Below are 24,243 nucleotides of genomic sequence, written 5' to 3'. Positions count from 1 at the left end.
CTACCGCAGAATGTGTGGTAACATAAACCGTAGCTTATTGTTCAGTAAGATCTCTGTGATGTTTTTATTTGGCATTAAAAATTGGACTTGAGGGTACATGATTCCTTTAAAGTCGAGAGATACTTATCTAGGTTTTGTGTTATTATCTTCTAAACATGTGTTCAGCTAACATCGTGTATCTTTGCAATAATGATCATCTCACATCACTGGCATCATCACTTACCGAAATGGAAATGTTTATGTTTTGAGGGAAGCAGTTCTTGACTTGTCTGTCCTAGGTTGGAGCGCACTACTTTCCTGTTCTTGCTGTTTTTATTATTGGCTTGCTATAAGGATTAAAACCTTGGACTCTGAATTCCATGTTTTTGAATTCATAACTTGACTCTGCCACATACCTGTCTGATGTTAGGCACATTAGTTCTACAGCTCTCAATGCCTCAGTTTCTTAACACTTAAAATGATACAAGATGAGTATAATCTTCATAAAGTTTCTATGAGCATTAAACATGTTAATGTATGTATTTATAACAATAAGTATGCAGTGCTACCCGTTACTATCGCTGTTATTATAATTACTACTGCAGGATTCTTAATTCCTAAAATATTTAATTACAGTAAATGCATAACCTTATATTGAAACTTAAGCTAAGTTGTGTGTGATACACAATAAGTATATATAATGTTCATATTTGGGTAAATTTTTAAAAATCTGTACTAACACTATGTTAATGATATAATAAATGCTGTATTTACTAACACAAGAAAAGAAAATATGTGCCAATCTGTTCAACAGACTTAATCATTCTTCAGCAGATATTTTATTGGATAAAACTTTGCTTTTGGCTGGGTGTGGTTTTGGGGAAAAAACATAAGATGGATAAAGAAAATAAACTGAAATTCATTTTTAAGTGTTCCTTTGCTTAAAGTAGGTAATGCATTAACATGCCTTAACTCTTAAAAGAAAAAAGAAAAAACATGCTTTAACTCTTAAAAGTATATTGTACATATATTGATGTCTCTGGGTAATTTATATCCCCCCCAACCCAATTCTCATTACAGAGGTGAGTTTCAGTCTCTTATGTGTATTTCCAGAGATTTTTAAGCTTTTATAAACAAATGTACTTTTCCTCCCTTTTTACCAATGCAAGCATACTAAACACATTCGTTCATCCCTTTTTTTTTTTCACTGAAAGCTATATTGTGTGTTGAAGTCTATACCAGGACATAATAAGCTTCTAAACTTTGTTAATGACTTATACAGCTTCATTGGATGGCTGTACCTGACTGATCTCACCAGGCCACAGCTGATGGACAGTTTTGTTGTGGACACACTCGCTGTTATAAAAGTGCTGAATAAATAACATTGTACAATTTAAATTAGTTGGTATATGTGTGGTATACTGCATGATCATTTTTAAGAAAAGGAATTGCTAGGTTATGGGTTAATGCATGGCAATTTTTTAAAGAAATTTTAATTTTAAATTTATTTTTGAATGTTAATACAGGTATATAGCACACAACTCAAAAGAAAAAGAAATGAATGGTCAAAATAAGATTCTCATACCATGTTCCTATATTCATCCAGTTCCTCAAACTGGAGATAGTCTTATCCACTTATATATATATATATATGCTTCCAGAGATATGTGATGCACCTACATGTGTATGTAGAAAAACTCCTCTTTTTCAGGTCAGCTTTTGTTTTCTATAGCATAACAGTTAATAGCTTCAGTCAACTCTTGCCTAGACGTTTGCATAAACATATACACCAGGTGAGAGTATAAATATTCATATTTGGAGTGTGCTATATATTGCCTTATCACGCAGTCTCAGCCATTGTAGATCTTTTCAGTAAAAGTGATGTGTTCTGGGACTTCCACTATAACTCATTGTTTTCCCTGGATGAAAGAATAGTGATGAATTCTGTACATTGCTCTGTCCTCGACCAAGGATTTTCAAACTTACTACCATCTGCCTTTACACTTGGCACGCAACATGCATCCTGGGATTCTTCTTTACCATCACCCTAAACATTACTTTCCTTCTCTCTTAAATCTTTTATATCCTGGGTCTCAGCGATCCTCTTTTTTAGTTCTCTCTTGGCTGTATCACATCCTCCAGTAGCTTCCTAAAGAAACGTGATGGGGTGTGGTTAGTTTTTTTTTTTTTTTCAATCTTGTATATTAAAATAACCCTTTAGCTTATTCTCTCATTTGATTTCTCTGGATATAGAATTCTCAGTTTAAAATATGAAGCAATTTTTTTAGGTTTTTTTTTTTTCTGATTGCCAGTGTTGCTAATGAAAATATGAAGACGTCCTGATTCCTTATACTTTGTTTATGACAACTTTTGTTACTCTTCCCCGTGGTAACTTGTGGGATCTTCTTTTTTACCTCCACTGTTCTGAAATATCAGGATGCTTTGCTGGTATGGATCAGCCACCATACTGGGTACTTGGAAGGTCCTATTAATTGATTTTGATTCCCTTTAATACTAGGAAATGATCTTAAATTAGATTGCATTATATTATACTTTATTTGTTGTATTATACATGTTATGTATAACATATATAGTGATATAATGCATATAGTTTATATTAAATGTAATGTAACATTTATAAATCAGCATGGAAGTTATTTTTTTTAACAAAATGAACAAGAGTACTATTAAAGAATACTTATCAGTTCAGGAAATTGCATATATGCTATGTGCAGAGGAGTTACCCACAGTAATTTTCTGTCCTCTAAACAATGGAAATAAGTATTTCTTATATTTTCAAAATATTTGGCAACAAATGACTAAATTTGACATACCACATTTTAGCATTAATCTCTCACACACATACACATAGATACATATATAAAATATAGTCTACTACTCTTTGTTGTAGAGACTATTCTAAAGAATATAATTATTGGTAGGTAACAATAATTTTTAAAGAAGAGGAATTAATTTAAGTTCCAAATGTCAAAGTTTGCTAACACTTTCTTAAAACAGAAATTTATACTATGTTCTTAAATATTTTACAATCATTCCTAATGTTCAATAAGATAGCTTTTCTTTTTCTATGCTTAAAAAGTGTATAGGGTTAAAACAAATAGAGACAGCATATATTTATAATTGATAATTCCTACGTGAATTTAATATACTAATGCAGATTTATAAAATCATAGCATATAATAGCTATGGCCAATAATAAATGTGTTTATGTATTCATTTTGGATTTTCAGCCCTTTATTTCCCCAGATCATCTTCCTTCTGACCATAACAAAATTGTTCAGCGCACAGATAGTATGACTGAATGTATGTGATATTAACGATAAGAACATTCCATCAAGTGCTATATTTCACTGAGGAGTGGAAGTAGAATTCCACTAATAATTTTCCTTTATTGAACAAAATGTTATCATTATATTACATCTTGTTGTATTTGAAACATATATTTATTTTTTTCATTTTTAAAAAGCTGAAACGCACTTCAAATTGTATTACATTTTTTTTATTATTGTTACTTTTCAGTTATTGGAATAATTTGAGAACTAGCATTGGCAGTATGCAAAGTTATTATTATTCAAGATTTGTGTTGTTTCTCTTTGTTTTCAGCATGCAGTGACCTGGAGTTCAGGGAAGTGGCAAACAGATTGCGGGACTGGTTCAAGGCCCTTCATGAAAGCGGAAGCCAAAACAAGAAGACAAAAGCACTACTGAGGCCTGAGAGAAGCAGTAAGATTTCTAAATTTCATATGTGCCCTTGTCTTTGATATGGGACTTTATTTCCAATGAATCACTTAAATCAAACACATATTTCAAAATGTGTTCTTTGCTTAGGTGCTGAACAAAAATCAGAATATTGTTACTACTTCCAAGCACACTCATAGTATTTTGCAAGGAAATAAAACATTTGTGACAACTCTGATCTGTAAAAAAAGAAATATCCCCTCAGAGACAACATTAACTTGCAGTCGAAGTGCAAGTATAGGAATATTTTTCAGTGTTTTGATAGCAGTGGGAAAGAATAAAACAACATAGGAAATAGAGGTAAGATTAGTAGAGTACTTGAGATTTTTACAGATACAATTAGCCCCCCATTCCCCCCACAGGTTACCTTTGTCATGATGGCTTTGCAGATATTTCTACTTTGATCTGGCAAAGCCAGTAGACAAAAAGGATGCTTTCGATGACACAGTGCAAATCAAATTCATAAAAAAAGAAGAAAATAAGAATCATTTAAAGATTTTATAATTCTTTTATCATCTGTATAATTTCCTCAGAGTGTTTTCTAATTCCTTAGAAGTAGCAAATGGCAATTGAAGTAAAACACTTGTCATGAAAATTTTATGAACTTTTCATTTTATGTTTTTTTCATTTATAAAAATATTTATTACACATTTAATACATGTAAAAGAAAGATATTGAAATATGAGCTTAATTTGAGGAGCTTTCAAAGATTGAAGTATTTGCTCTAAAATACAAGAAGAGGTGGTAGGGCAGTAATGAGAAGCAGCGTCTTATAGTTGACAAAGTCCCAAGTGTGTGCCCTTCTTTGCTCATTGTGACATGACCCATTCACTCCACCTTGCAATCCTCAATTATAACTTTTCAACAAAATCACCTCATAGATGGGCACGGTTATCCATAATCTATATTTCCCAAAATACCTCATTTTTTTTTCTTCTCATCAAGGGATTTTCTACAATCCCAACCTTTTATATTTATGAATCTTATATATGTTCTTAAATAATTTAATGATTCTTTTTAATTGAACTAATTCAGTTAACATCATAGACATAATAATTATCTTTGAATGTGTGATGACTGTGTATATAGGTTTCTTCTTATGAACTTCAGAAAGAAATTATAGTACTGTCCCTACCTTTTAGGAGTGTTTCTCAGGTTTGGATTTGGAATTATTGATTACATTTTTGGTAGATGTTAATTTTTTGGATGACTTGAGTGTAAGCAAAATGACTAATCTTACTTAATAGAAACAATAGAGTATATTTGTCCTTGTATTCATAAAGCAACCATATCTGAGGTGGGATAAAAGTTTGTTCCAGGTCTGACATATTGATCTTTTAAAACTCATGTCTACACCTGTCCTACCAATTCCCATACTTTAATATTTTTATTTCTTTTTTTTTTTTTACTTTCTAAAAAATTTCTTGATCTCAAATTTCTCCTTTGAACTTGAGTTTAGACTAGTGATTTCTCCCATATTTGGAGATGGATAAAAGGAGAGCTTGTAGAGCATTCAGCACAGTGCTTGGTTAATTGTACACATTCATAAATATCGCTTCCCTTTCCAGCTTCTTCTTTCCAGAAATGAGTAATTCTCAATATAGTGGGTTATTTACAAGAAACTCTTAGGTAGTTGAATATCATTGGAAAGTAAATGAAAAACTGGGCACAGGATTACTTATACTGCTTGAAGTGGTCAGAGACCAACTAGGAGTAAATTTCCAAAAGGAAGTAATCCATTAGAACAGGTTGGAAAAATCACTAGAAGAAAAATGGCTGACTCCCTCAATTCCTCAGATCTGTACATCATCTGAGTGAGTTCTTTCCTGACTTCATCATATTTAATTTGTGAACCAACCCACAATATTATATTCCGTTTCCTTTCTATTTTTATTTTTCCTTCATAACATTTTTCACTATCTACTGTAGTAATAATCTGCTTATTTATTTGGTTTATTATCTTTTTCTCTCTCTCTCTCCCTCCCTCCTTCCCTCCCTCCCTTCCTCTCCCTGCCCCCCCACACTAGATGATTGTGAACTCAGTGAAGTCAGAGATCTTTATTTACCACTATATTATCGGAGTACAGAATAGTTTGACACATAATACTCCTAAATAAAAATGTGTAGTATTAATGAATGGAAGAAGCAAAGAAGCAATCAAAATACTACATTATGTGGATATAGCACAATTTAATCAATCAGTTTTTTCCTAAGAATGATTGTTTATTGTTTCCATCATTTCCTTCATGGTAACCAATTCTGCAGTTGATTGTAATGCTTTTATTTCTAAGAAAGATTCCAGGAAGTGAAAGTGATGGGGTCAAAATGTGCATGCATTTCAAATGATAAATGATAATAAATGTTCCAGGCTGCTTTGCAAATATCTTAAGGTATTTCTAATTTCTAACAGCAAAACATGAGAGTTACCTTTTGTCTTCATCCCTGGCAGCAAATATATTACCATTCCTTTTAACTTTTCCATTCTGGTGATCATGCTATTATAATTCCTTGTTAATTTAATTTTCATTCCCTTAATTAGCAATGAATCTGAACACAAAATATTAGTGGGGGGAACTTATATAGCAAAACAAAATAAAATGACACAACTCAAGCTACTCTAATAAAATACTATGGACTAGTTGGATTAAACAATAGACATTTCTCAAATTCTGGAGGCTGGGAAGTCCTATGGCATGGTGCTGGCAGACTGGATTCCTGGCGAGGGCCATTTTCCTGTTTGTAGACAGACATCTTTTCCTATGGCAGAGTCAGAGAAAGATCTCTCTAGGGTCTCTTCCTATTAGGGAACTCACTTATTGGGGCACCAATCCCCTCATATAGGCTCTACCTTCATGACCTAACTACCCCCCAAAGGCCCCATTTCCAAATGCCATCAAATTGGGGGACAGGACTTCATCATATGAATTTGGGAAGGACACAATTCAGTACATAGCACAAAACAACACACACACACACACACACACACACAGCACATGCAAAACCACTAGCTGTGTCAACTTACATGTTTAATTCTAAGAAAGGTATATTGATGGCTTCCGTTATAATTGTATTTAATAGTTCCTTCTAGTATTTTGGCGAGTTTTTGCTATATGTGTTTGCTACTCTATTTTTTACTTTTTAAAAAAAATTTTTAAAAGATTTTATTTACTTATTTGACAAAGAAAGAGACAGCAAGAGAGGGAACACAAGCAGGGGGAGTGAGAGAGGGAGAAGCAGGCTTCCTGCCAAGCAGGGAGTCCAATGAGGGGCTCGATCCTAGGACCCTGGGATCACACCCTGAGCTGAAGGCAGATGCTTAACGACTGAACCACCCAGGCACCCTGGCTACTCTATTTTTTAGAGTGTATAGATTTATTTCTGTTCTAACCTTAATAAATTATGCTTATCACTTTATTTTATAACACTATATTCTACTTACTGCTTTTTTGCACAGATTTCACCTAATCTCATTGTAATATTATCACTCCTACATTTAATCTTATTACACTTGCCTGATATACTTGCTAACATTTCATTGTCAATTTTTCTTCATTACTTAGACCTAAATGTCTTTCTTGTAAGCATCCTTAGTTGAGCTTCGAGTTTTCAATACGACAGTGAGAAAACTGTGATTTTTTTTATAATCAAGATATAATAATAAAGTCAACATAAAGCACAGAAAAATATTCTGATAAAACACAGAATGTTTGCCATTTAGGAGATTACCCAGAAGACAAAGAAGACCTTATTTTCACAATTTCTTATTAAGAACAGACAAATAATCCAAGTCAATTTTCTCATTTTAAAAGAGACAAAACAAATTTTAGTTTTGCATCTGTATAATATTTGATACTAATTTTAAAAATCTTATATAATAAACCTTTCAAATATTAGTGATCACTGACCATGACAATATTTTGGGGGATGCTTTTATATTTTTTTGTATTTATATAGATTTTGTTATGCATTTTTGGAATGATGAGTCATTTTATTTTAGGATAAAGCTATGTTTCTTAACAAAGTCATCTTCTATACCTTGCATATAAAGTTGCTCGTATCATTTTTTCATAGAAGACTATTACTTATACAGATATTATAATTTTTAATTACAGTAATTTTTTATTTTATATAGAAAACTATGAGTTAGATATTTTTAAACTCTAATGCATTAGCATTTTGCAGTAGGTTAACAGAATTTGTAATATATATTTTATACTTTTTTATTGCCATACCAATTTTTTATATGTAGCTTTTTAAGTGGTAAAAATGAACACATTTATTAACAGGCCCAAATATATAAAACTTAAACTACAAAATTAGTTTGAATTGTAAAAATTAGAGGCAGAAAGTATAAAAATTTAAAAACATGCTTTATCTTTTTAATTTTTTTTAGAAGTGATCTAGATATTTAATGAATATACATTAATTAATTTAGCATGAGTCAAAGATTTTAAGTTACCAAATGATCTTGAAAATATTTTAAAATTTTAAGTTGGCTTTTATAAAACAGAATTACTGTTGGCATAAACCTTATAATAATGATTTAACTTGTTAAAACAAATGTATATTTTTTATAATCTTAAACATCTAGTAGATATAATACTAATTTATTCAATCAGTATACATATATAAATTTAGGACAAACATGTCCAAATAGAATAAAAATGTGTGCTTGTATTTTATATATATTTTTTATATATATACCATTTATATATATATATATATACCACATTTTCCTTATCCTTTCATCTATTGATGAACACTTAAGGTGCTCCCATGTCTTGGCTATTGTAAATAATGCTGCAATAAACATAGGGGTGCATATATCTCTTTGAACTGGTGTTTTGTTAACTTTGGGTAAATACTCTATAGTGAAATTATTGGATCATGTTGTATTTTTATTTTTAATTTTTTGAGGACTGTCCATACTGTTTTCCACAGTGATGGTAGCAATTTACATTCTTACCAGCAGTGTGCAAGAATTCTTTTTCTCTACAGCCTCACCAACACTTGTCTCTTGTCTTTTTTATTTTAGCCATACTTACAGGTGTGAGGTGATATCTCATTGTAGTGTTGATTTGCGTTTCCTTGATAATGAGTGATGTTGAGCATCTTGCATGTGTCTATGGACATCTGTATGTCTTCTTTGGGAAAAAAATGTCTATTCATGTCCTTTGCCCATTTGTTAACCAGGCTGCTTATTTTGTTTGGTGTTGAATGTTTAAGTTCTTTATATATTTTGGATAATAGCCCCCTAACAGATACGTCATTTGCAAATATCTTCTCCTATTCAGTAAGTCACTTTTTTGTTGCTGGTTTCTTTTGCTGTGCGAAAGCTTTTTATTTTGATGTAGTCTCAATAGTTTATTTTTGCCTTTGTTTTCCATGCCTTAGGAGACATATCTACAAAATGTTGCTATAGCCAATGTCAGAGAAATTGCTGCCTATGTTGTCTTCTAGGATTTTCACATTTCATGGTTTCAGGCCTTTAATCCATTTTGAAGTTATTTTTTGTATATGATGTTAAAAGGTGGTCCAGTTTCATTCTTTTACATGTAGTTTTACAGTTTTCCCAGCACCATTTATTGAAGAAATGGTCTTTTTAAAACACTAAGTTTATTAGGATGTTATTTTTTTATTTCTAGATATTTTAGTAGTATGTAATTTATATAAGCACTTATTATTCCTAAGCCAATCACAATAGAAATTTCTTAAGAGAAATTATACCCTAATTTGATAATACCATCTGAAGGTAGGGGAAAACACACACACACACACACACACACATCCCTGCACATTCGTGCCTACACATGCACATACGTATACAAGTAGAGAGTTTAAAGCTTTGACATTTTAGTCTTGAGTTACGTACAAGCATAGAAATATAAAACTCACTGGTTTATACCAACGAACTGTCTCTCATCCTTGCCTCGCATTTACATTTTTATAAAGACTGTGTTTATGGAGGGTGAGATAAGTTGTGGTTATATAGTTAAATATGAGAACTGATGCTCTACCAATATTTAAAGAGGTGACATTTAACATTGTTTTCATTCCGACATGCACTCTTATGGAAACTGTGGAAATTTTCCTTGAGGGACTGAGGAGAGTCCAGTTGTCCATTTGGGCATTTCAGGACTAAGAAGAGAAAAACCTTCATGAATACCAGGGTGAAGACTATAGGATCCAAGGGATGTTAGCACTCCAAGTCTCAGCACTATTAGAAAAAAAAAAGTCAAATAAATACGAATCCGGACTAGGTTAAGAAAGACAAAAGAAAGAAAGAAAAAAGGGAGAAGGGTGTTGAGTGAGGACAGATGAAAAGATTTTAGGGAGCTGAAATGAAGGTTGAAACTGATAGAACAAAAAAAACAAAACAAAACAACAAAAGGTGGAGGAAGAACAAGAATTGATGGGAAGGCAGAGTTCTTAGATGTACCAGTGTAAGGAGATCCCAAGTTTTGCAAAACTTCATTGTAGTGTCAAATTATCCTTAAAGAAATTTTACCATTTGTAGAACTATTGGAAGGAAATAATCCCAATAAGAGTCCTACTCAACAGAAAGAGTTGGGGATTAAAACCCCACTGAAGAAAAGCCAAGAAGACTTGTCCAGGAAGATTCTCACTCAAACAGAAACAATAAGGAAAAGTACTGCTTAACAGAATCAAAGTAACTTCTTATAGTACTATAACAGATAACTATCCCACTGCTCTGGGTTAGGAATGTGACTCACCATGGTTCCCTAGCCAGGAAGAACACAAAGTATATGAGGAGCCTCTATGAATACCTGAAGACAGTGGGGTCCAAGGGATATCCAGCACTTCAAGCCACAGCACCATAAAATGTCAATTAAATACAAATCCAGAGTAAGTAAAGAAAGACTATTCAAAAAGACTATTACAGTATGGAAAATGCTTCAACCTCAAGATTTGCAAACATGTCAAATCAAATAGGAAAAGTCTTTTTTTTTTTTTTTAGGTTTTACTTAAATTCAAGTTAGTTAACATATAGTGTATTATTATTAGTTTCAGGGGTGGCATTTAGTGATTCATCACTTAATATAACACCCAGTGCTCATTACAAGTGCCCTCCCTAATGCCCATCACCCAACTTTCCCAACACCATCTGTTGAAGAGACTGTCTTTTTTCCATTGGATATTCTTTCCTGCTTTGTCAAAGATTAGTTGACCATGGAGTTGAGGATCCATTTCTGGGTTTTCTCCTCTGTTCCATTGATCTGTGTGTCTGTTTTTGTGCCAGTACCATATTGTCTTGATGATTACAGCTTAAAGTATAGAATTGTGATGCCCCCAGCTTTGGTTTTCTTTTTCAACATTCCTTTGGCTATTCAAGGTCTTTTCTAGGTGTTATTTTGATATGATTGCATTGAATGTGTAGATTAAGTAGGATATACATTTTAACAATATTTGTTCTTCTAATCCATGAACATGAAATATTTTTCCATTTCTTTGTCTCTTTCTCAATTTTTTTCATAAGGATTTTATAGTTTTCAGAGTACACACATTTGGTTAGGTTTATTCCTAGGTATCTTATAGTTTTTGGTGCAATTGTAAATGGGATTGATTCCTTGGTTTCTCTTTCTGCTGCTTCATTATTGGTGTACAGAAATGCAACAGACTTCTGTGCATTGATTTTATATCCTGAGACTTTGCTGAATTCTTGTATCAGTTCTAGCAAGTTTTTGGTGGAGTCTTTCAGTTTTTCTACATAGAGTATCATGTCATCAAGAGAAAGCTGGAGTAGCCATACTTATATCAGACAAATTAGATTTTAAACTCCTAGACTATAATAAGAGATGAAGAAGGACACTATATCATAATAAAGGGGTCTATCCAATAAGAAGATCCAACAATTGTAAATATTTTGCCCCAAACTTGGGAGCAGCCAAATATATAAATCAATTGATAACAAACTTAAAGAAATTCATTGATAATAATGCAATAATAGTAGGGGAATTTAATACCACACTCACAGCAATAAACAGATCATCTAAACAGAAGATCAATAAGGAAACAAGGGCTTTGAATGACACACTGGGTCAAACGGACTTAACAGATATATTCAGAGCATTTCATCCTAAAGCAGCAGAATACACATTCTTTTTGAGTGCACATGGGACATTCTCCAGAGTAGATCACGTAATGGGTTATAAATCAGACCTCTACTGGTACAAAAAGATTGATATCATACCATGCATATTTTCAGAACACAATGCTATGAAACTTGAATTCTACCACAAGAAAAAATTTGGAAAGATCACAAATACATGGAGGTTAACAAACATCCTACTAAAGAATAAATGGGTTAGCCAGGAAATTAAAGAAGAGTTTAAAAACATACATGGAAGCAAATGAAAATGAAAACACAACAGTCCAAAACGTTTGGGATGCAGCAAAGGCAGTTCTAAGAGGGAAATATATAGCAACACAGGCCTTCCTCAAAAAGGAAGAAAAGTCTCAAATACACACCCTAATATTACCCCTAAAGGAACTGGAAAAAGAACAGCAAATAAATCCTAAATCCAGAAGGTAAGGGAAATAATAAAGATTAGAGCAGAAATAAATGATATAGGGAAAAAAAAAACTTTAAAACACATCAATGAAACTAGAAACTTGTTCTTTGAAAGATTTAACAAAATTGATAAACCCCCTGCCAGACTAATCAAAAAGAAAAGAGAAGGGACCCAAATAAGTAAAATAATGAATGAAAGAGGAGAGGTCACAACCAACACCACAGAAATACAAACACTTATAATAGAATATTATGAACAATTATATGCCAACAAATTAGGCAATCTGGAAGAAATGGATAAATTCCTAGAAACATATAAACTACCAGAAGTGAAGCAGGAAGAAATAGAATATCTGAACAGACCCATAACCAGAAAAGAAATAGAATCAGTAATCAAAAATCTCCCAACAAACAAGAGTCCAGGGCTGGATGGCTTCCTTGTGGAATTATACCCAACATTTAAGAATTAATACCAGCCACTGTGGAAAACAATATGGAGGTTCCTCAAAAAGTTAAAAATAGAACTACCTTACAGCCCAGCAATTGCACTACAAGATATTTATCCAGAGGATACAAAACTGGTGATTCAAAGGGGCACATGCACCCCAATGTTTACAGTAGCAATGATCACAATAGCCAAACTATGGAAAGAGCCCAGATGTCCATCAACAGAGTAATAGATAAATAAGATGTGGCATATATATATATATGTATAATGGAATACTACTCAGACATCAGAAATGAATTCTTGCCATTTCCAATGATGTGGATGGAACTAGAGGATATTATGCTAAATGAAATAGTCAGAGAAAGATAAATACTATATGATTTCACTCATATGTGGAATTTAAGAAACAAAACAGGGTACCTCAGTGTCTCAGTCGACCTTAGGCTCAGGTCATGATCCCAGGGTCCTGGGATTGAGCCCTGCATTGGGCTCTCTGTTCAATGAGGAGTCTGCTTCTCTCTCTTCCTCTCCCTCTATGTGTATGCCTTCTCTCTCTGTCTTTCTAGCTCTAATTCTCTCTCAAATAAATAAATAAATCTAAAACAAACAAATGACTGTAAGGGAAGATAAGGACAAAAAAATAAGATAAAAATAGAGAAGGAGGCAAACCATAAGAGACTCTTAACTGTAGGAAACAAATCAAGGGTTGTTGGGAGTGGAGCTGGTTGGGGCATGGGGTAATTGGGTGATGGGCATTAAAGAGAGTGTTTGATGTAATAAGCACTGGATGTTACATGCACTACCTAATTTAGTGATTACATGCATTAAATTCTACCCCTGAAACTAATAATACACTATATGTTAAATAAATTGAATTTAAATTAAAAATTAAAAATAAAGTAAAATAAAGAATTAATACCCATTCTTGTGAAACTGTTCTCAAAAAATAGAAATGGAAGGAACACTGCCAAGCTCATTCTATGAGGCTAGAGTTACTTTGATCCCAAAACTAGACAAAGACCAATATCACAAATGAGAATTACAGACCAATATCTCTGATGAACATGGATATAAAAATTCTCAGTAAGATCTTATCTAATCAAATCCAACAGTACATTAAAAGGATTATTCACCATGACCAAGTGGGATTTATTCCTTGGCTGCAGGGGTGGTTTAATATCTGCAGATCAATAGATGTGATACACCACATTAATAAATGAAAGGATAAGAACCATATAATCCTCTCAATAGATGCAGGAAAAGCATTTGACAAAATACAGCATCCTTTCTTGATAAAAACCCTCAAGAAAGTAAGAATAGAAGAAACATACTTCAACATCATGAAGTCATATATGAAAACCCACAGCTAATCATCCTCAATGGGGAAAAACTGAGAGCTTTTTTCTAAGGTCAAGAACATGACAGCAATGTCCACTCTTGTCACTGTTGTTTGACATAGTACTAGAAGTCCCAGCATCAACAATCAGACAACAAAAAGACATCCAAATTGGCAAGGAAGAAGTCAAACTTTCACTCTTTGCAGAAAAGTCTTTCTTTTGCAGGAAGAAGTAAGCAGGGCCAGCAATACTTTTGTGGATGAGGAGGCCAAATGTGTGGGGTAAGCAGGTGGCAAAATTTGGGTACTTTAACAGGAAATAATATTTCTGTGCTCAGCAGATTCTCAGAACATCAATTAAGGAGGGATTTTCTGTATCTTAATGCTTTAGTCCTTGCTCAAACATGTGGAAAAGCCAAAGTTTAGGAGTCTGGAGGAGGAGAAAAGTATGGCTAAAGGTTGGTCAAGCCGAAGTTCGGTAGCTAAGTAATGGGGAATTGTGAGCACTTGGTCAAACTTTATTCCTAAATATAAATGACTCATGTATCTACCAAGCAAGAATACGAGACTCTTAGCCTTTTATTTCACTCATAATTTCCATCCTTTTATATCTTTGGTCTATGTTTTGATACATGCCTTGCACTTGATTGTCTAGACCACTAATTTGATGCTTCACAGTGGCAATTCTCTCCACAATTCACCCATGGAATTACTTAGCTGGAAAATTATGTTTTTCAGTCTATGAGGTATTTTTGTACATTTTTTGTGTGTGTACTCTTAAGAGTGTGTGTGTGTGTGTGTGTATGTGTGTGTGTGTGTATGTTAAATTTAGGTAGACGGTCTCTTCTCTTATTTATTGAACTCAACATGAAATTGATTTTTCTCTCCTTGGCTACTTGAGCCCTTTAGATATGTGGTGCTTTCCTTTTGTTTACTCACTGAGCCCCAGTCTATTTGGTGACATCCTTTTATTGGCAATAGTCCTACATGGGATAGAAAACAGTCTCATACTGGCTTTGCCTCACAGCATCAGGAAGGCCACTGGTTCTGAGCCATGGAGGAAGTTACCTTACTCTTGTGTCTCCTAGATTGTCCCAGTCTCCTTTATGAAAACTAGCTCCCAATGTAGTGAGTTGATATTGACCTTCTCCCCAGGAGTCTGTAGGTTTCTGTAAGTCGGGTTGTTTTTAGGGCCTCTCACTTCCTATTCTCCACCCTTGGTCCACATTCTGTTCTCCATCACCCACCTAGCCCATGGGAAGAGAGAGCTCTATAGCAATTTGCACCCATTTGTCTTTAGACTCCAACACTCATTGACTGAAGAGAGTGATAGTGGATTACGTTAATCATGGTGAAGGAGCTTGCTGCATTTGGGTGGTCAGAACACCTTTCTTTCTTTTTTTTTTTTTTAATGTTTTTTTTTTATTATATTATGTTAGTCACCATACAGTACATCCCTGGTTTCTGGTGTAAAGTTCGATGATTCATTAGTTGCATATAACACTGAGTGCACCATGCAATACGTGCCCTCCTTACTACCCATCACCAGCCTATCCCATTCCCCCACCCCCTCCCCTCTGAAGGCCTCAGTTTGTTTCCCAGAGTCCATAGTCAGAACACCTTTCTTATGCTTAATCAACCAACTTCAATTTTAAAATAGAAAGAGTAACAAATCTGAAGAACAATTTAGAGAAGAATTCTTGCTTGTATTTAAATATCAAAATAATAATGCTAGGGGAAATACATAAGAAAGAACCACAATGTATGTATGTTTTTATGATTGTGCAAAGAAAAATGTTTAAAAACCAATATTCATTATTTAATGTATTACCTTTGAGATACATTTTTGGCTTTTGATGGATCTGTATCTCTAGTGACTTTTAAATTTATATAATTTTCAAAAAAAGTGGTCAATTTGTACTTAAATATATGGAAATATCATAGTTTACTATGTTATTAGAATATTTTGAATAGAATATGTAGTTTCCTATAAAACAATTCTCAAAAATTCCATCTGTTTGATTAAACTTGTAGACCAACATACAGTAAAAAGTTAATAAATGAGTTCAAGAGACGAGGCTGAGTTGGCACAGAACTGGTTGGCATGCAGGAAGAGAGTGGAGAAGAGATGTTAGCCCATGTCTTCTTTGCCAGTACTTTCTATTCTTAAATAATCTGAAAAATTCAACACTCTACTCACTTCATACAAAGCCTTAGATATGTGCTACTTCCAACCAAGCACATAGAACAATAAAGGCTCATAGGAACAATTCAGAAAAATCTAGCTGTAAATGTTGTCTAAAAGAAGAGCCAGTGCCAGGGCTCCTGGGTGGCTCAGACAGTTAAGCGTCTGCCTTCAGCTCAGGTGATAATTCCAGGGTGCTGGGGTCCAGCCCCCATATGGGGCTCCTTGGTCAACCAGGAGCCTGCTTCTCCCTCTCCCTCTGCCATTCCCCCTGCTTGTGCTCTCTTCTCTCTCTCTCAAATAAATAGATAAAATCTTGGAAAAAAAAAAAAAAAAGAAGAGCCAGCGCCATATCAAACATTTTTGAACATGAATGCATATGTTAGGTGGAACCAAATGAAATTACCAATTTTGGAACTACAAAACAATATTCTCAAAGGGTTGGCTTAATTAAAATCATCTGAAAATTCACTACTTTGCCCTATTTTTATTCATATTTAATCATCTCATTTATATATAGGTTAATCTGCCTACTTTAATAGTCTTAATTATTTTTCCCCAAGTAATGCAAAACTTTTATCTATTTCATTTTTCTGCAGTGATATAATGGGCAAAAATACAAATTAAACCACAATATCTTGTTTTCCTTTATATCATAGTCTCATAACCCAGCCTCATTATATATGAACTACAGAGCTGCTAATGATCCTGAAGCTGAATACAGAATATGTAATATGTTCTCTAGCTTCATTTTTTTTTTTTCCTATTCAGAAGCCAGATTGCTAAAAGCAATTAGTACAAATTGCTCTTGTGGTCTAACCATTGCCTGCTGACCTCTCGGTGGGTTCTAGAAGGTATTATGGGATTTTTGATTAATGCAGTTCCTCATAATAGAGATACTTTCTTCATATTTGCTGTTTTTTTGAGAGTCCAAGAACACTTCACCCTGTTCTCTGTACTCTCTCACTTCATTCTGCTTGTTGCTTAAATATCTGGCATCAGAGATTCTCCCTTCTACCAGCTATGAAATGACAGCACCAGCATGAGCATTTGCCGGAGTGTTATGCTGCTTTGCTTTTCTTCACAGCAAATACATTTATTCCAAAGAAAGCTTTAAGTTCTATGAGGCCAGGAATTTTCTGCTGTGGTATCTCCAGCTACTAGAAACATCCCTGGCACATAGTAGGGACTCAGTGATTAAGACTAACAAAGTAGCCTGTAGCTGCTTCCTCATTGCCGAAGGACACACAGGTTCCAGGAGGACATATCTTTGATAGCAGGAGGATTGAACTAAAAGAGTCAAGATCTGATGAAACTTAAATAGGAAGATACTCTACTTCTTTTTATAAGGCAATGAACCTTGAATGTGCACTATGGCTTCACAAAAAGGGGAAACTTGCTAGCCTCATATACTGGTCATTAAATTAGTAGTGTATTTTTTACATTAAAAATCTTATTACACTGTCAGAAAAATTTTTACGGTATGATGAAAAATAGTTGTTGTTTTTTTTTTCCTAGAGGTTATTTTAGTAGTTGCCCTCAATTCTCTAACATAATAGGATACTAACCTGAGTTTTTAACTGACCAAATTTTATTACAGCAATTACATGAAACATAGTATTGCCATTCCCTAAGAAGAATTGATTGTTTATCTGAATCTTGGATAGTGTAAATATTTCATAGTTAAATGTTTTCAGTTGACAGAAAAGATCAATAATGTTATAGCTTTTTAAGAAATTAAGCAAGCTGGTAAAGTTTGCCATTATTTTTTAACAACCTATGTCTACTTTACATACAAAATCAAGTTTCTTGGGGCATCTGGGTGGCTTAGTTGGTTAAGCATCAGAGTCTTGATCTCAGCTCAGGTCTCGATCTCAGAGTTGGGAGTTCAAGCCCCGCACTGGGCTCCACGATGGGCATGGAGACTACTTTAAAAAAAAAAAAAAAGTTGAGTTTCTTGGGTATATTTTGTTTGGCTCTGTTTTAGAGCTATCACTGTGCAGAGAGCAATATAGAAAAGCAACTAAGATGGTAGAAACTTAAAATGTATTTTATGATGAGAAGGTGAAGGGAATCGAGCTATTTGGCCTCTGATTCTATTATCTTTATGCCATTAATATACTTGTTTGAGTCTTTTCTCAATACGTATATGTTGTACATAATGTAATCTGTATACTGGATATTTTGTTTTATTATTTAAATTTCCAAAAATTTAAGAACAGAAATACTATACACAATTGTGTGTGTGTGTGTGTGTGTGTGTGTGTGTGTGTGTGTGTGTGTGTGTGTGTTTTAATATGGTTGCAATTGGTGTGTGTTGGGGGGTATCCTTCTTTGAAAGAAACATTGTATTAATTTTATTTTTGTCAATTTGGAAAGCATCAGGACATCAGAATCATTTGCAAAAACCTCAGATTAACAGTCTAACTCAGATTAAGATAATGTCTCATTTTTTGCTTTCCTAGGAACCAAATGCTGTCCTCAGTCAGAGAAAATGACAGAATTCCTTAAACCCCCAGGGTAAATGAATACATTTTAATTTCTTACAGAGACATTGCTCACTTTATGGCATGCTGTCTTCACATTGAGAGGAAGATTGAATTTGAAATCAGATGACTTAAAAACAATGCCAATTTTAATGCAATTAGGAGATTTTAGGTATAGCCGGGGACTTTATCTTTTGAAAACAAAGATTTGTAAAGTTGGTAGATAAATTTTCTTTCTTATTTCAGGTAATAAAATGAAAGATACAGAACATTGCTTATTTTGTTCTAATTATTGAGACATCTGGTATTTTCTTTTTTAATTTGCTAGAAACAATAACTCTTTCCACATAAAATTTAATTATACACTTTGGTATTACTATGGTATTATTTTAATATTTAGATATTATAATTTTATAGAAATTTCATATTTAGCTAAATTAATATAATTCTATATAAATTAAAAATACAATTATAAAATAAAGTTGCTAAATGAATGAATATTATAATAAAATCATTTTGTTACAGTTGTGTCCTGGGAAATATTCCAGTTGGATTTGTTAGGCACCAAACTTTTGGTGAGTCTCTAGTCTTTAGTAACTGTGTATCCAAAGAAATTACAATTAGCATTGGAAATTTTGGGATCATTAACAGGTGGTTGTTTCTTACAGGGTGAGTGAAAAATTGTCAAGTTTATGACATTTTGTTTCAACGAAATGAATACCTTCATTTCAAAATATAATCGTGTCGGATGTTCAGAGCATATTTACCCAGTAATTTGAACTGTTAGAACCACGTCAAAAATGAAACACCTTCTTCCCAAAAACACTACAACAAAGAGATCTAAAAACAATACTGTGCAGAAATATAAAACATAATATTAATACAAACATTTCATATGCATACAGTTTCTTTTTTTATAACACAAGCATTATTTCTACTGAATTTTACTCCAATGCCAGTTGAGGAACATTCGAATGCCTGGAATGTGTGCATAATACATATCTTAAAAGCATCAAGATGTGATAACTAAAACAAAGGGGTAAAGTATAAATAAAAAGGAAATAAAATTGTTCAAAAGTATTACTCTCTGGGGTTATTTAATGTGGAAATAAATGGTTCTACACACCACAGCAATCCTTGGACCATATGCTAGCCAATAAAAAAAAAGCAATTAATTTCATGATGATTCTTTTGAGACATTAACGAGTGTTAAATTATTTTAACATTTCACAGATATGGAGGAAACATATATTTGATGTTGATTTTTTCTATTTCTTTCATTTTTACATACTATATATTTTAATCACACATACAATACATGACTATTTTTAAAAATGACTTGTGAAGGTATACTTAAGAGAGTTAATATCCTCTTATCAATCCAATCCATTCCTTCCATCATGAGGTAAAAAACTGTTAGGAGCTTGGTATATTTGGTTTTCCAATCCTACTTTACTCTCATATAACATATATTCATAAAATTTTTCATATAAATGAGATCATACTATATATGGTATACAACTGCATGATTATTATTACTACACACCCATTATTAACTTTTTAATCCTTTATTGTATTTCATGTATTTTCTCACTACATCTTCGCTATTTTGATTTAAAAGTTCTTAGTTTATGTTCCTTAAGAAAGTTCTCTCATAAAAAAAAAAGTGCCCTGGATATCTTCTAATGTATATATTTTTGCATTTGAATCTTTAAGCCAGCCATAATTCCTTCATGTGAGACAGGATTCTGGCAATAGCTCTTGTTTCCTCACTGAATTAAAATAATATCTTCGCAATTATTTAATCCATGCTATGTGTGTATTTTCTGTTTAACTTCCCCGTATATTTTTGTTAGTTCTTTCTGTTATTCATTTTTATTATGATTTTGTTATGTTCTGATATATTTTGTATGATTTCACTTCTTTAAAATTTTTTATGATCTGTTTTATGGCTTAGAATATGTTTCATATGCACTTGAAAGGAACTAGTATTCTGCTAATATTTGTTGGGTTTTTTTTTTTTTAAGATTTTATTTATTTATTTGACAGAGAGAGACAGCCAGTGAGAGAGGGAACACAAGTAGGGGGAGTGGGAGAGGAAGAAGCAGGCTCCCAGCGGAGCAGGGAGCCCGATGAAGGGCTCTATCCCAGGACTCTGGGATCATGCCCTGAGCCGAAGGCAGACGCTTAATGACTGAGCCACCCAGGCGCCCCTGTTAGAGTGTTTTATCAATATAAAGCAATTTAAGTTTGTTGATAATGTTCAGATTTTCTAATACCCTTACTGTTTTCCTCTCTACATGTTCTATTGATTATTTATAGAGTAGTGTTGAGGTCTCCAGGTAAAAATGGGAATTTGTCTACTCCTCCAGTCAGTTCTGTCAGTTTTTTTTCTCATGAATTTTAAACTTCATTTTAGATACAGATACATTCAGGTTGTTACATCTTCTTATTGAAATATCTATCATTATGAAATGTCTCTTTCTATTGTGATAACATTCCTTGTTCTGAAGTCAAATATATTATTAGTATTGTCAGTCTGGCTTTTGTTCCATTAGTGTTTGCCTGGTGTATTTTTCCAGCCTATTTATTTCGACCTACTATGTCATTTTATTTAAAATGATTTGCTTGAGAACAATATATAGTTAGAGTTTGGGGTATTTTTTGTATTTTGATATATTTTTTGTATTTTAATTGATATGCTTACATTACTTACATTTAATATAATTAATTATATGGTTTCATTATAATGTACTTTCTTGCTAGGTGTTTTCTCTTTTCCACCTCTTCTTTGCCCATTTTTTCTTCTTACGATGCTTTATTTTGGACCAAGTAAGTATTTTTATGATTTAATTTTATTTCTACTCTTGGTTTATTATTTTTACTTCCTCATGAAAGTTTTTTAATGGTTACACTAGGATTTACAAGATAAAAATTTAATTTATCACAATCTACCTTCAAATATTATTTTCCCATTTTATAAATGTATTAGAAGTACTTATAATTCTCAATTTATCCCATCTTTTGTGCTATTTTGACATATGTTTTGTTTTAATATATGATACAAACACATATTGCTAATAACTTAAGATTAGACATTCCATGATTTTTATTTAGCTTTATTGAAGTATAATTAACATATCATGCTATATTCATTTCAAGTGTAGACCATACTGATTCAACAATTCTGTACATTATTCAGTTCTCACCATGGTAAGTGCTGTCACCATCTGTCACCATACAACATTATAATATAATTGACTATATTCCCTCTGCTATACTTTTCATCTCTGTGATTTATTTGATTTATAAGTGGAATTTGTACTTCTCAATCCCCTTTATCTCTTTCACCAATCCACCCATCCACCTCCCTCTGGCAACCACCAGTTCTCTGTATTTAAGAGTCTGTATTTATTGGTTTGTTTCTCAGTATGGAGGTTCCTCAAAAAATTAAAAACAGAAACACCATATGATCTAGTAATTCCACTGCTGGGTATTTACATATAGAAAATGAAAACATTAATTTGAAAAGATATATGCACCCCTATGTTTATTGCAACATTATTTACAACAGCTAAGAATTGGAAGCAATCCAGTGTCCACTGATAGAGGAATGCATAAAGAAGATGTAGGATATGTATACAATGGAACATTACTCAAATTTTAAAAAGAATGAGATCTTGTCATTTGTGACAACATGGATGGGTTTAGAGGGTATTATACTAAGTGATACAAGTCAGACAGAGAAAGACAAATACCCCAATGAGTTTTCTTTTATGTGGAATCTAAAAAACAAAACAAATGAACATAGACATTTAATTATCTTTTAAAACTTTTGAAATAAAAAAGTACAAATTTCATATGCATCTTCATCTATGACACTTCCAGAATTCTTCAGGGCTTTTTGGTTTATTTCTTTCTAACAATTCAATTTCTGCCTAGTATCATATGTATTCTGCCTAAAGAATTTCTGTCTTATAGTTCACATGTGCTTTAAATAAATTTTCTCCCATTTTTGTATGCTTAAAGGTATTTCACCCTCCTTTTCCAAAGATATTTTCTCTGGGTAAAGAATTTTTGGTCTTGGGCTCTGTTTATCTTTCAGCACATTACAGCTGTCTTTCCATCGTGTTCTGGCTTGTACAGTTTCAGTTTAGTAGTCTGTGATCAATCTCTTTTCTTTGTTCCTCTATAGGAAAATGCATTTGCCTTTAGCTGCTTTAAAGATTTCTCTCCTTATGAATTGGTCTTGAGCAGTTTGACTCTGATGTGTGTAGGTTTTTTTTCCTTCCTTTGTTTGCTTGGTTGGTACTTACCTGTTTGGAGTTCTTTAAGATTCTTATCTTTGTGATTTAATGTATTTCATTAATTTTGGAAAATTCTCCATTAAGTCTTGAAATATTTCTTCTACCCTTTTTTCTCTCTTCTTCTACAATTTCAATTACTTTTCTGTTGGACTGTTTAATAATGACCGGCAGCTCTTGTATGTTCTGTTTTTCTCCTCCTCTCCCTCATCCTTTGTCTTCTCCTTACCCTCCTTCCCCTTCTCCTGGCATGTCTGTTTGTTTGTTATTGTTTCCATCTGCAGTTCCAATGCAAATATTGCTTTTATACTTTAACCTTTAATCCATTAGTCATATTAATTTCAAATTATTTCTCTGATAGTTACTACATCTGTCATACCTGAGTTTGATTCCATTAAGTACTTTGTCTCTTGGCAATTTTTTTCAAATCTTTTTCCTTTTTCATTTGTGTGTCTCTATTTCTTCGCTTAAAATTGGATATATTATATAGGATAGCAGAGATGGAGATAAATAATATTTATGCCTAAAAAGAAAGATGCCTCTTTCTTTTTTTTTTTTTTTTTGCCTGGACTTTAGTATGATGATTGATTGAATAGATCTAGTCATATATAGAACTAGGTTTTGGTTTGGGTTTATTATTGTTACCCTCAGTGCATCTTGAGGCTTCAAATGCCTCTGTGTTGCTGTGTGCTTATCGTGAGGCTAAGTTGCTGTACTCTTTTTCTCCACTTGCTTCTTCATATTTTTCCTTTGCAACTAAATCTTAGAGAGTGTCCCCTTCACCACAATCTCCTTCCTCCACTATTGGTAGACTCTTGGTTCTTATTATTCAACACTTGGGCATCCAGATAGAAGGGGCATTCCTTTGTATTCTTGTTAAGGTATAGCCTTAGGCAGGTGATGTGTACCTGGGTCTCAGAGGTGGAATCTTCTCAGAGATCCTATCCCTCCTTCAGTGCAGGAGTTCCCTAACGATCTATACTCAGGACATTGTCCTGCCTCTTATTCAGAGACAGCTGTTTGTTTTTTCCAATATTCTGGGTGCAATGTATCCTCACCTATATCCACAGGGTGACAGAGTATTCCTCTTTTCCCTAGTAACGTAGGGCTTTGTTCCATAAGGGATACAGGATATGGTTGGGCACTCATACCTTTCTTAGGTGGCTTTATTAGCTCTCTTACCCTACCCTAAATCTTCCTTGAAAGCATTTGC

The 24,243-nt window shown here is 33.2% G+C and overlaps 1 protein-coding gene across 1 annotated transcript in view; it reads left to right on the top strand.

The window, feature by feature from the left end:
* SPOCK3 (SPARC (osteonectin), cwcv and kazal like domains proteoglycan 3) overlaps nt 1-24,243 on the top strand; it is a 447,562-nt gene that overhangs the window by 397,670 nt on the left and 25,649 nt on the right. Inside the window, exon 7 of the mRNA XM_045798692.2 lies at nt 3,604-3,723. Within this exon, the coding sequence (XP_045654648.1) occupies nt 3,604-3,723 (120 nt within the window). The remainder of the gene's footprint in view (nt 1-3,603; nt 3,724-24,243) is intronic.

This window comes from Ursus americanus, chromosome 13 (genome assembly GCF_024610735.1).
Source record: "Ursus americanus isolate L20-20 chromosome 13, mUrsAme1.1.p, whole genome shotgun sequence".
NCBI classification, from domain to species: domain Eukaryota; kingdom Metazoa; phylum Chordata; class Mammalia; order Carnivora; family Ursidae; genus Ursus; species Ursus americanus.
Note: the sequence above shows the minus strand (reverse complement) of the source record. Positions and strands in the feature narration are given on the sequence as shown.